This window comes from Bos indicus, chromosome 20, assembly GCF_029378745.1.
Source record: "Bos indicus isolate NIAB-ARS_2022 breed Sahiwal x Tharparkar chromosome 20, NIAB-ARS_B.indTharparkar_mat_pri_1.0, whole genome shotgun sequence".
Taxonomy (NCBI): domain Eukaryota; kingdom Metazoa; phylum Chordata; class Mammalia; order Artiodactyla; family Bovidae; genus Bos; species Bos indicus.
Window position 1 is genome coordinate 7618550 of NC_091779.1, and position 13822 is coordinate 7632371.

A 13822-nucleotide genomic window follows, 5' to 3' on the forward strand; every position below is an offset into this window, starting at 1 on the left:
AGCTGGACACATTCAAACCTTTTTGCTACTGACAAATTACTCTCCAGACAAGCTGAGCACATCTATGAAGCATGGAAACCGATCTCTATCCAATTCTGAGGGTCCCTGTACCACTGCTTGTTCCACATTTCTGAAACATTTTGCTGTCGGTGATTTATTTCCCATCCATGTGGCCAGCCATTTGTTTATTCTATTGCATGCCATCTGTTTTTCGGTAGAGAGGTTTCAAGTTCTTCTCATTCCCTACCTCATATCCCACGGAAAACAATTTATAATAGACATAGATTTAAATCATTTGGATTCACATGGAGCTGGTAACTCGAGCTGCCTTTCATTTATACGTGACAAATGTTTCAATGGGATTAGCAAATTGTGTTATTATGAAGTACTTAAGGAGACACAACACCTTTAAAAAAAAAATGACAGATGATGTGAACGGTTTCACTTGGGGTGTTTAACAGCAGTACAGAAGACTTTACTAAAGTTGTAGGAAATTGCCCCAAGAGACAATAAAGCCCTACCACAAACCCTGTCCCTGTCTTTTATTTCTGAGAGTCAACACGGATATGTATCAGGATGTGGTCAGGTCTATAGTGAAGAATAAATATCAAGTTGCTTCACTTTTCAGGGGAAAGTTATCATTTAACCCACAGATATGATAACCCTGTCTGCTTCTCACATTTCGGTGACATCCTCTAAGCCCTCCACCCATGCTCTAGCTTGTCTCGATTCTCATGAGCGATGGAAGCCAGACTTCCCCAAAGAAAAGTGTATGCCGCAAACTCCCGCTCAGCAGCACCAATGTATTTCCATTCTAGGGCCCCCTTCGATCTGCTCTAAAGAAGAGCCAACCACTCAGAGAAACAGCTTCCTGTGGAAACTACACAGATGACATGTAAAGTATTAATTACCATTTTTACAAGAATCCTTGCTGCTTTGGTGGAGAGGGGGTATCTGATGACAGGCCCCAGCCGCTATCCACAGTTCATGGTTGATATCTGAGGGTTGAGAAACGTCCGTCTTGAGGTCTACTTGATTTTCAGTAGTCCTTACCAAATCAGAATGAGGTATGCCTGGGGGGTAAGCCGCATCCTGATGGATACCTGGTGGCGGCGGTTTGTTCAAAGGGTTGAGTGACATTTGCACTAAAGCTTCATTGATGAAGAATGAATTTTCATGACGTAAAGTCTCAGATCGATTAAGTTCCATTACCTGTGCAAGAAAAAACACAATAATTTCTTCAGCAATTTGCACCAGTTTTATAAAGTATTTGTTCCTAACAGAATTTAGCAATCAAGACTTTAATGAGTATGGTAGAGGATATTACCCTTGACTCCCTCCTCCCATCCTCTTTTAATAAGCCAGTACCAAAAACTTCAATTAACCAAACATAGCATATCTTAAAAGAAATACAAATCAAATGAAAAAACACGTGCAGTAGTGTTCACTGTCATTAAAATGTTTCTACTTTGAGGGAATAGCATTCTCACTTTTGCTAAATAAAAGTCGAAAACATTCATGTATAGTAAGGTATTTGCAACAAATATAATTTAGCCAACTAGAAAGGAAAATAACACAGATCATTCTTATAAGCTGATCAACTTCTACAACTTTATATCCTATCATTAAAAAGTATCTATGGGCACACAGTACAGAAAAGTAAACTCCTGGGACAAATGAAATTGTCAGGAGTGGCTCAAGAGGGTGCAAAATGAAACACGGAACTTTTCCAAAGGTTTTATTCTGACTAAACGTTAAACTACTCATGTTAACGGCCACTGGTGAAAAATGGATTTTGAATTTACTAGGTCCTTGTGGCTCAACTGGTAAAGAATCCACCTGCAATGCAGGAGACCTGGGTTTGATCCCTGGGTTGGGAAGATTCCCTGAAGAAGGGAAAGGCTACCAGTATTTTGGCCTGGAGAATTTCCAAGGATTACAGTCCAAGGAGTCGGACACAACTGAGAGGCTTTCACTTTCATTTTAGGTCAAATTTACAAAAAAGAGAATAAGCTTGGAATAATAGGTAGTATACTTGTTAAATTCAGTACCTGTGCACGTTCCTAGCTAATGATCCACTGAAAGGTAAATCTCTACAGAACTCTGAAGACCAGAGCACATCCGTCTTCAGACGTGAAACACACTCATGCCCAGGGAGACTCCAGGACAAAACTCGCCTAACTGGGACAACGCAATTCTGTATTGCTTCCCTTGGTATCGAGGGCATCTATCATGAGTACCATGAACCCATGATCCAGAAGTACCCAGACTTTTCAAATGTGCATATGTCAAGATGCATGGGTATTGTCTCTGGAAGTTCCCAGCTCTTGCTCCCTACACATCGAGTAACTCTTGTGAGCTCTTACATGAGCAGCAAAAAGACAGATGTGTGTTCAAAGGCTCCAAAACCACCATGACTGAAGCCGTCTTACTCTCTGCTTCTGCGAGCACAGGAGTCCCGTACCTCCAGGGCTCCTGGAGAAAACGCGGCGGGAAGGCTGCTCTGCCGCCCGTGCTTCCAGTGGCGCAGCAGGCTCTGCTGGGCCCGCATCCTCTCCCGCTCCCTCTCCACCAGGCGCTGGCCCTCGCGCAGGCGCTCCAGGCTCTGCTGGTAGTCTTGGAGCTGCTGGTCCAGCTCGCCCCGGCTCCTGAGCAGCAGCTCCTCCTGCGCCCGGCACTCCCTCTCGCGCTCCTGCAGCCGGCTGGCCCGGGCCTCCTGCTCGCGCTGCTGCTGGTCGCACCTGCGGAGCCAGCGGTGCTGGTCTTGCTGGAACTGGAGCTGCAGCTTGTGGGTATCGGCCAGCTCCTCCCGCTGCTTCTCCAGGCTGCGGGACTTCTCCTGGTCCTGAAAGGGGCTGCCTCGGAACGCGGGGCCCGGGGCCAGGCTCTCCCGCTGTTGGAGAACCAGCCTGTGGATCTCAATGTGGCTATCCTGAATGGTCAAGGCGGCCTGTCAAAGCAGAGGGCAAGAAAGCAAAGGCGTCCGTATTGTCCACACAGTGAGCTAGCAGCACCTCTACACATGAAAGTATGGTCGAATGATTCTCTCTGAACACTTCTCCCCTAGCTCTAAGTTACCTCCCGAGACTGGCCTTGGCACTTCAGACAGGCTTGTCTGCATTTCCTTACTGGTATAGTCTGAGATGTATACACAAAAGAAATAAAGCCCAAAAGGAATATTCTCTCCCTCCTTTGGAAATGTGGTTTGTTGATGCTGTTGGATAATATTTAAGCAAGTGTTCTGAGTAAGAATTCAGTCCATAAATTCACAAGACTGCCTTTCTGTGCTGTGCCACATTATCCTTCTGAGGTCTTGATAGTCAATAATTCAGGAGAACTTAAGAATCTATATAAATCTGGTAGTACCTTTTGAGTCTCCAACCAGAAATTACTTAAGCTATATGACATATGTGAAGATATAAAAGTCAACCATTTGGAAGCTTTGCTAAGTAATCTTTTTTATCATAGCAGTTAATATCATATTTAGGAGATATATAAATGGTAAAGCTAGTCTCATTACTGTTGTTTCTTTGTATTATAGCAGGAAGGTCATGCACAAAACACTAAGCTGAAATTCATCTGTTCGACAGAATGGTAAAAGGAGGCTGGAATGATTACAGGGACATAGATACTCTAAAACTCAGAGGAAATTACCAACCAAATTAAAAAAAAAAAATTGTCTTTGAGTTATGGTATCTACCTATTAAAAGTTTGGCAGTATCACGGGAAGTAACTGCCAACTTTTAGAAGGATTCCACAAAATAAAACAAAACAAAAAAATGTGAGTGCCCTTGGAAGCTTTTATTTTCACAAGTTCCCATTGAAAGCACAAAGAAACAGAGAAGGAACAAATTGAAAATAGCCACAACTGGGTATGTGTGTGTCCTGTGACTTGTTATGAGAAATTATTACCGTCCAAGGGATAAATTCTCATTTTCCTTTCCTAAAAATTTAAAAAGCTATCCATGTAACAGGTGCTGAGAAGGTGGGGATTTGACCATCAGTTTTTAAGTCAGCAGTTTCCTATACTCTTGCAGATTAAAGAATTAAAGTATACTTTAAATTAGTATTTGTTTTGGAACAAGACTCAAAAATGTATCCATCTTTTGAAATGAAATGTTTCTAAATGTGAAAATCAATTAAAAATTGAAATTCACATGAGTATTTGATTAATGTCTTTCAGTGGTTATTATAAAGAAAACAGTGATACCACTGAAAATAGGTCCTAATAACTTGGGTCTTTAAATATGAAATAATAAGCCATTCAGGACTCTGCTGACCTGGCTAAAGCAAACTGTAGACTGTATATCACCAGCTAATTCTAACAATTCCTAAGGGCATCAGCAGAGTAAAACAAACCAACCAACAAATCCAATATTCTATATGCCAAAACTTCCACAGGCAATGGTAACTCTCAGGTAATGATTACAATTAGACTAATTAAACACTAACATGAAGTATTTTTCATCTACTTAACATTTGGGATAAAACAACTCTCTTCTGTAGCATAGGGGTGAAATCTGAAGATTGGATATTCATCTGCATATTTAAAGTTTATGTCTACATGTAAGACAGAGAACAGCACTTACTTTTCAAGCTTAGGAAAATTCCCAATTCACTCTCTTTCTCTTTTTTTAAATTATACTGAACTATAGTTGGTTTACAATGTTGTATTAGTTTCTGCTGTACAGCAAAGTAATTTAGTTGTACACATATACTGTCTCTCTCAACTTTTCTCTGCTGAAGTGTGTCTTTTCCTTTGTCTTGCCTGTACCTCATCTCTAACTCTATTCTTCTAACATAGGGATCAAATTTCATTTTCATCTGATTCAAAAATGCTATGTAAAAAACTTTAATCATGCAGAAGAGATTCAGCTTCAAAGGAGATGACTGTGCCATGAACAGAAATCTTTCAGAGCACATACCCTTAAGCCAGCTCAAAAGCTTTGGTTAAGAGGACACACTATAGAGTTTGCTATTTGCTTCAACCTAATGTTGCAAAAACTAGGTCATTTAGGTCACCCAGCTTTTCTGAACCTTGAATCCACAGAGGGCTGCACTTAGACAGACAGAACCTTGTGAGTTGTTTCCACCGGGCAAACCAGCTGGGACACTCAGGGTTTTCATCTCCCAAAAGTTAACGAACTGCACTCACGCTGTGTTCCTTCTCAGTTAAAATGTACAAGAAAGAATGTTTGTTTTATATGAGAAATTAATCTCTAAGAACATCTACCCGAGACCAGCATATCTAATGTAAGACATTAAAGGTAGTCCCACTAAATCTTGAATAAGACAAGGGTGGCCACTATTATTTACTATTTAATATTACTATGGCCACTATTAAGACATTTCAGAATTTCTAACCAGAGGAGGAAGTCAAGAAAATAAAATTAATTTAATTATTTAAGAGTAGCCATAATACCATTACTTTCAATTTTTTACTTTCTACTTTGAATACTCCAAAGAGTCAAAAAAAAAAAAAAAAAAAAAAAAACCCTGCTAAAATAAAAATTCAATGAGTTGGCCTATTAAAAAAAAAAAATTCAATACTTGTATTTATACCAGCAACCAATATTGGGGAAACATAATGAAAAAAAGAATATTCTGTTCACAATAGGAACAGAGACAAATATCCAGGAATAAATTTAGCAGAAAAAAAGTACCTACATCAAGACAATTACAGAGATTTCCAACAGAACATAAAATAACATATTCTCAGTCAAGAGAAACAATTATTGCCAAAGTGCCAATTTTCCCCAACTTAATTCATAAATATAGTAATATTTTAATTAAACTCTCTCAGTATAAGTTTAAGAAATTTGCCAGAGTGATTTAAAAGCTTTTATGAAAGACAATTCAGATATTTGAAAGAGTGGTACTTATCTTAATAATCTTAATAGATAAGATAATGGTACTAGATCAAGAATAGGCAGATGATCAATAGAACATCAAAGACATCTTGATGCAGCCAAAGTATTGACTCAATAACAAAACAGCAATGTAGGATGACTATCTTTTCTGATGAAAACTTAGTATCAGACTTAATTTTCTTTTAATAGTCAACAGATTTAAGATATGAAATCTGAATGACAATAAACCAGTGTGGGGGGGAGTTTAATTTCAGTAATAACCAAAAAATGCAAATTAAGGTCATGAGCTACCTTGACTTATTTTCAAATTGAGGAGAAGTAGAGAGGGGTGCTAATTATTTTGACAATGTCTTTCAAAAACCTCAAAAACTGATTTCAGTAATTCATCCTAAGGACACACTCAGATGTGTTCAAAGAGGTCAGTGCACAAAGACGTGAGCTATGGTATTATTAACAGGAAAGTATAAACTGTGTGTGTGTGTTAGTCACTCAGTGGCATCTGACTCTGTGACCCCTTGAACTGTAGCTTGCCAGGCTCCTCTGTCCATGGGATTCTTCAGGCAAGAATACTAGAGTGGGTCGCCATTCCCTTCTCCAGGGGATCTTCCTGGCCCAGGGATCGAACATGGATCTCCTGCATCGCAGGCAGATTCTTTGCCATCTGAGCCACCAGGGAAGCCATAAACTATGAGAAATGGATTAATCCCATAGACCTGAATATTATACAACCATTAACAATTGTGCTATAGAGACAACTGATGACAGAGAGAGGTACAGGCTCCGAGGGTACACATAAAATGATTTTTAAAAACCGGAGGGATACATACCCCCAGACAACAGTAATTCTCTCCACAGAATCACAAGTCATTTTATTTACATGTATCAAGATCTTTCTATAAATTTGTCTATAAACATTGCTTTCACATCATTTTAAAATATTTTTTAACTCACAAATTAAGCAATTGGATGTATTCCACCTCTCTTATGCAGGACTCAGGGGATCATCCAGCCCCAGAGCCCTCATTTTTAGGATGCCTGTCTTTCCTAGACAGACAGGGAGCCATCTGATGGTAGACTCTGTGGACCACTTGCCCTTTTGTGCTCAGTCTTCATCACAGTGCCTGGCTCGGGGAGGGTACTCAATAAATGTGAGGTGGATGAACCAAGCAAACAGTGGAAGAGCATGTGAATTACTGACTGCCCCAAAGGCCTAAGGCCACATGTGGAAGTGAAAAGAGTTTAGGTGTGAATTTAAGTTTTCACCAGAAAATGTGAAGTCATACTACACTCACTTAAGAGTTTCATTGCAAACTTCCAGCCAGATCATATTCATCAATATTTTTTAAAGATATGAACTGTTTTATGGTTTCAGAGAAGAATGTTATATAAACTACAGTAATGGTGATGCCTCGTGATTACAAAACCAGGTGAAGCTCAAGCCATCAGCAGAGTTACACTTGGGGTAGAGGTGGAGGGTTGGTGTTCTTTTAAGATCATTCATTACCTCTCAAATGTTCTAAATTTTAAAGTCTGGGACTCATCAAATAAAGTGAATTGCATGAGGGAAAACATTCACAGGGTCAGAGCATAGTTACCTGAAGGCTATATAAGAGACGAGTTAAATTCTGTATCGCTTGTATAATCTGAAAAATAAGATTGTGAGTGTCAAATTTTTGAAAAAGCATTCATTATGCACAAACAAAGAAAGGATGATGACATATTTAAGATATGCAGAGCTCACCTCTGACTGCAAAGAACCTGGGAAACTTCTATATTCCACCTAAAATACATAAAAACATAAAGAAAATGAACACTCACTCCACTCTTAAAAGGCTGCACTGCATTGTTCCACAGTCTATGCCCTCAGGGAAATCACTGCTCTCGCTCTAAAACTCTTCCATAGTGACTGTTTCCTCCCAGAAAGCCAAGTCTATAGAATTCAACCACCACCAGATGAGAGAGAGCCCCCCCTGGACAGCCTTGGTATCTGAGCTGCACGGCCACTTCCTTCCAGATGCACTCAGCCCTCCCTTAAGACAGACACCCAGGGAAGATGCTCGGGGAGCGCTGCAGGCTCAAAGTGACCACATGTACCTCATGCACACCATGTTGTAAATGGTGCTCTCTGCACCCAGGCTAGTCTCTCGGGCCAGGCTTGTATCCTGGAGGCCAGGCTTGGAAACTACAGGTCATCAATGCCCAGTCTCTAACTCACTTCGAGATTTGGGAAGTCATAACTGCCGCTGGCTGGGAGGAGAAACCAGACCCAGAGGCAGCGCAAAGAACAGCACTCAGCCGGCTGGCATCCTCCCGCTGAGCGCGCCTGGGGCCCAGGTATGGGCACCTAGGAGAAGCCCTGGCAGCAGAGGCTGTGAACAAGGCCACAGGAGACCATGTGCTCCTTGGGGGGGTGGGGGGTGGATCTCTACCTGACTCCCTGCGTCTCCACTGCACACATTGAGAGCACATGTGCACAGTGAGGGCTTCCAGTTTTCAGAATGCAACATCTGTCTGTTTGTTCACTGTCTCTTTTCTCTCGTTAGGATGCAAGCCAAGGAGTAGCAAGATTTCATCTGTGTATTCAGTGCTGTGTCTGCAAACCTAAGAGGGCTGCTTGGCGTGTAATGGACACGCACATGCCATACTATAGATAAAGAGTGAGCAGCCACTGTGTCCTCCACACATCACACTGCGGGGATCCTCAGAGTTGCTGCCTCCCAAGGGCCTGCAGCCGCCTACACACCACCTGTGGTCTTGTCTGAGCAGCTTTAAATCAAACCTCAAGGAACAGTTCTCAGGTAACATGAAACTTGTTACATTCAATTAGTTCAGGCTGATGAGGCCACTGTGATGAGCTAGCCCGGCCTTTTCTCCCTACCCCCTCACTCCTCACCCCACACTGCCCATGAAAGCTTTCACTACCAAGCAGCATCTTGAACAGGGGAAGGACAAATGATGGGAAAGGAGATGCAGCTTATTCATTAGAGCTGTGCCCCACCCTCGGGAAGGTAACACGAGCCGAGAACTCCGCGTTCCATAGTGAATTCTGGAGTTCTCTCCACTCTTCTGGTTTTGTCCCTGCTCTACACTCCACTGCGTTTGTAAGAAGATTGTACGGGACATAATTTTTATACTCTATAAAAATTAGAAACACAGAAATTAGTTGGATTATGCCACATGAAGTCACCTATTCCCAAGACCCACTAAGCTTGATAGGAGACAGGAATTTTGAATTGTCATCTTTTTAATGGAGTTGGCCCGCCACCTTGTGGGCAATGTGCATAGCTGCATTTAGGTGCTTTACACGTGGGATATTTTGACATTTGGGTTACAAATCTGAAATTTTGAAAAAATTTTTCAGAAATGCTTCTTTTAAAACCTTACCATATTAAGAAAGATAATTACAAAACAGCCATCATATACTTCTTTAAAGTGTGATTTCAAATGATTCTGCTCTATAGGTCAATTCATTTCTCAAAATGTCTTATTAATGGCAAAATTTTCCAGGTAGGTTCATCCAGAGAGGAACCTGGACACCTCCTCTCTTACCTGGGACTGAATCATGGAAGGGGAGGACTTTAGGGGTGGAAGCCACCTCAGCTTTCCATTCAAAACTAATCAGCCCTTCCCCTACTTCCCTCCTCTAATAACAAAAAAGCAGCTGGAAACTAGACTTGAAAGTCAAGTTTGCCCTGAAAACAGCAGAAGAGCAGGAATGTTTTAAGATGAAAGAACTTAGAGAGCTTACAGTCAGAATAAGTGGAGTGAAATCTAATGACTATATTCATTTTGAAGTTTGAAAAAACACTAAATCACAGCCATCTTTTCTATGGCTCTTACAATATCTTTGATTTCTCAGTCATATGTAATATACACAAAAATATCTATGAAATACAAAATGTTACATAATTTACATAAAGATCTGACAGATGTCATTTTCCCACATTAACACACTGTGGTATCTGTAATGTACCTAATTCAATTTTAGATACAGTAACTCTTGGGCCCAGATAACCCTGGGAAGGCCCACTAGCCACCTCCCAGAATCATGTTCTTATTCCCCATCTCTCTCCGACATCTCAGTTTCATTTGATGTTAATAGGAAATTTCATTTTAAAAGACTGTGTTGTAACCTATGTGTATAGTACGTACTAAGGAAAGGTGATGTCACGAAGCAAAAACTGATTAGGGTAACTACAAGACTATCCAAAAGGCAGGCGACGGTAAGAGTGGTGAGAGGAAAACAATCAGAAAGGAGAGGAAGGCAAAAGGAAGTGAAGACACCAGGACGTTTCAAAGTCAAAATTATTTCTGCCACTTTGGCGTCACCCGGTTGCATAAGGGCCTGCAAGCCCAGGACCACCTCTCAGCCAAGAGGTACTCAATGTCTTGGGTGAAAAGCTGGAGGTTTGCAGGGCGGAAAGTGAGACCAGAAGCAAGAGCGCAGACACACAAATAAACATTTGAGTTTTCAATCTTTTTAATAACTTTTCATTTGTTTCTTGGTTTACACCTACACGATATCGGAAAAGCAAGAACATTTTAAGAAAAAAGGTAGGAAGTTTAAGTACGAATACTGAAATGGAGAACAATGCAGAAAACACTTGCAGACTATTCACTGCCGAGGATAGACCAGGAGCTGAGGTTGTTTTATTACACAAAGTTACCGGTGACATTTACTAACAAGTCAGTTCACAATACCTTCTCCCCCGCATCAGAAACCGCCAGGTCGGTTCCCACACCCTGGGTCCCGGCATCCACATCCCAACAGCCTCTTCCTCCTGTCCCTTCTGTGACTAGTGCTGGAAGCACATCGTTGAGACAGAAACAAAAAGGACATCATCAAACATCAGCCAGCGGAGCGGGTCCTTGGCACACAGCTGACACATATTCCAAGGTAAGAAACATCACAACATCACATGTATCGAACATTCTTCTACGAGGTGCTAAAACAGAGCAGAGTAAAGTGCAGAGTCCCTGCCCCCAGGGAGCTTACACACTAGCAGGTGCCAATCTGACCCATGGCATCCAGCGTTTTTACTTTTCTTTCTTTCTGGCAGAGAGATGTCTGTGTGATGTCTGTGGTACCAAGACGGTAGGATTCTGCATCTCACATTCACTTAATGGGAAAAGAGGCCTGGGGAGGGTCAAATAAAAACAGGCACAGCAGAAGAAAAGCCAGGGCTGGCAGACCAGCTCTAAGGAGACAGGTCTGGGAAGCCTCCTTCAGGGCTGGTACAAGAGCAGCAGGCCATAAACAAGGGAGGGAGGCGTCCAACAGGAGGAATGAAATGTCTTTCTAAGCAGGTAAAGATGGCGAAAACTGCATGAGCTCAGAGTCATGAAACTGAGAAGCTGTCCTTATCTGCAAATAACTTACTAGTAATATTTTCAATACTTTCCAAATGTGTTTTTTCCCTTACAATTCTTGCTTATGCTCTAAATTCACAAACACTGTAATTACTATATACTTAATGTATGAAAACGCAGAAATATTTTTAGCCCAGAAATATGTTTAAGTACCAAAGAGATTTCACTCCATCCATTAAATCTCCAATGGTAGGATTTTATTTATCCACCCATGTGAATTCAGTTAAAATTTATACCATGTTCATCTTGCACAGATTAAAACTAGACTTTCCAGAGCCCTTTCCCACATAGAATTTCACTGGAACTCTGCCCAATCAGGACCTCATGAAATAAATATTCATTTGTGACACTATTTATAATTTTTTTCCTTGGTACTATCTTGGAACTTTATTTCTGATGAAGGAAATACTTTTTTATTTAAATTAATTAAAAAATACTTAGATCTCTGGAAAATGAGAGCCCTCTCTGATTCCCAAGGCCTCTTTTATTATGAAAAAGCTTTTGTTTATGCAGAAACTGCTTCAAATTATATCAGCTAAAATTTAAGTTCATTTTGCCCAAGCTGGTCAATGCTTCCTCTATAGTGAAGGGACACATTGTAGAGCTTTTTCTGGCACTCAAAAATGGTTCAACCCTTGAATACTATTCCTAACTCTCAGAGAGACGCCCAAAGAATTAGCCATTCTCTCTCTTGTCCCCCTCATAGACATGAGGACCACCAGATAGGGAAAGAAGCTGACGGTGAGCCAGATGAAGGCAAGAAGAGTGGAACGGATCAGGTCCTTCTGCTCCTGTATTCTCTTTCAGAACAGACAAGAGGGTCTTCATAATTTCACAGGAAGTAGATTTACCTGTCTACCTGATTAGGTATATTGAGAACTGAAAACAGAGGGTCTTTCTTGGTCTGTAATCTCAGACTGACATGGGCCTGACTTAGAAGGACCCAGTCCTTGAAGCCTGTCATGGGACTAACCCATCCAGTTACAGACTTTTTGTTTAGGAAAGTGTTTTTCACCCTTATCAACCCTATAAGGAGCATCAAACTCCGGTAGCACTGTGTTCCATTCCAGCCCCAGCACTGAACACCAACCTGCCCCTCCTCTACAGGAACCCTGACATCAGGCCCCTGGGAACGGGCTCTGGATGGTTCTAGTAGATGTCAGGGGAGATGACGGCCCGGTCTGATGGAGGTGGGTGCGGCCTGTGCTCGAGCAGCTGCCGGAGCTGAGCGGAGCCTCTCCAGCTGTCCCTGGGCTGAGGCTGAGAGCGGCAGATCCCTACTCGTATTTTTAGCTAGAACTTCCTCAATGGCATACTGAGGTTCTTCTTTAAAAAGGAAATCACCCGGGGCAGTACAACTCCCTGGACGAATCTGGGCTGTGTTGAAATGAAAAACATATGTGCACATTCTGAAAATAGAAACCCAGGATTAGATAAAGTAGAACCCAAGAGAGGAAAGTAATTATTGGTGCTAGTTTTAAAAAATGTATAAAATTTTAAAACTGGACTGCTTCCATTCATCTCTTAATTAACCAAGGGATGCTGTTAAAGAAATTCTAAGGCAATTTAATCCGCCAATCTCTAGCTACTAAAAGACATCTTATCTTGAGCATAGAAGACCTGGTGGAAGTAAGGTTTTTAGTCACCAGGATATAATGAAAACCACGTGCTTCTATCTCAAAAACCTCTGGAGACCTAAATATTTCGCTTACAACTACACATATGATTAGGTTTTGAGAAATTACTGAAATCAACTTACTACATTCTATTTTTCTGTATTTAAAGTCTTCTGAAACACTGTTTAATAAATGAATCCCGACCTCAAAGTGTATAGCAACATTGATCAAGAATCTTTTGGCGCTTCTACATTTCATGTGTGTGTATATGTGGGTGTGTGTGTACGTGTGTCTTGCATGTGTGCATGCACGCATTAGATTCTAGTTTTCTGAGTTTGGTTTTCTCAGTTGGCCATATGAGATGAAGGTAAAGGACTTACTTTTTAATGAACTGCAGGGACCCTTTTCCAAAAAAAAACCCCAAAACTGCAAAAGCTCTTGCAAGACTGCATTCAGTTAAGTCACAGGCAACACAAGGCAGGGCAGGGTCTGGGGAGGGTCACTGCCCGCCTGAGTAACCTGCAGCTAGGAAGCACCGCCTACAGCCACTGTCTAAGTCCTGGTCCTCGGAACACCGCGTCGTTATTTCAGGTAAAGCAGGCCTGCCTATTTATTCTCAGATTTTTTCCTAAAGAATACACTCAGAACCCTCCAAATCAGGGCACAGTTGCTGCCTTCATCTTATGTGCCCACTCTGTGCCCCAGGTCTGTGCCCAGGCTCACCGCGAAGGCCACACACTCACTTACAAGCAGTAGACGATCCTGGTGCGTCCTGAGAATGGAGCACGTCCGGCAAAGCAGGTTCTCCACAACCTTCCTCGGGGGACTGGCATGCATCGCTCATCTGGGAAGCCTTCACTGCCACCTGCAGACTCTCAGCTAAGGAGGAGGAGGAAAACAAAAGCCAATTTAAAAGACACACACACACACACATTTTTTACTTAGTTCAGGGGTTAGCAAGCTGTA

At 41.7% G+C, this 13822-nt stretch overlaps 1 protein-coding gene across 13 annotated transcripts in view; it reads right to left on the bottom strand.

Moving 5' to 3' along the window:
• Positions 1-13822, bottom strand: part of ARHGEF28 (Rho guanine nucleotide exchange factor 28) — a 343837-nt gene that overhangs the window by 33757 nt on the left and 296258 nt on the right. For 11 of the 13 annotated variants that reach the window (XM_070774543.1, XM_070774539.1, XM_070774541.1 and 8 more), the window contains 6 exons: positions 13604-13735; positions 10572-10672; positions 7612-7650; positions 7466-7513; positions 2465-2950; positions 912-1212 (listed from right to left, as the gene is read on the bottom strand). In XM_070774543.1, the coding sequence (XP_070630644.1) occupies positions 912-1212; positions 2465-2950; positions 7466-7513; positions 7612-7650; positions 10572-10672; positions 13604-13735 (1107 nt within the window). Of the gene's footprint in view, positions 1-911; positions 1213-2432; positions 2951-7465; positions 7514-7611; positions 7651-10571; positions 10673-13603; positions 13736-13822 lie in introns of those variants that run through there. The other 2 variants (XM_070774546.1, XR_011562400.1) reach the window with 2 other exon arrangements.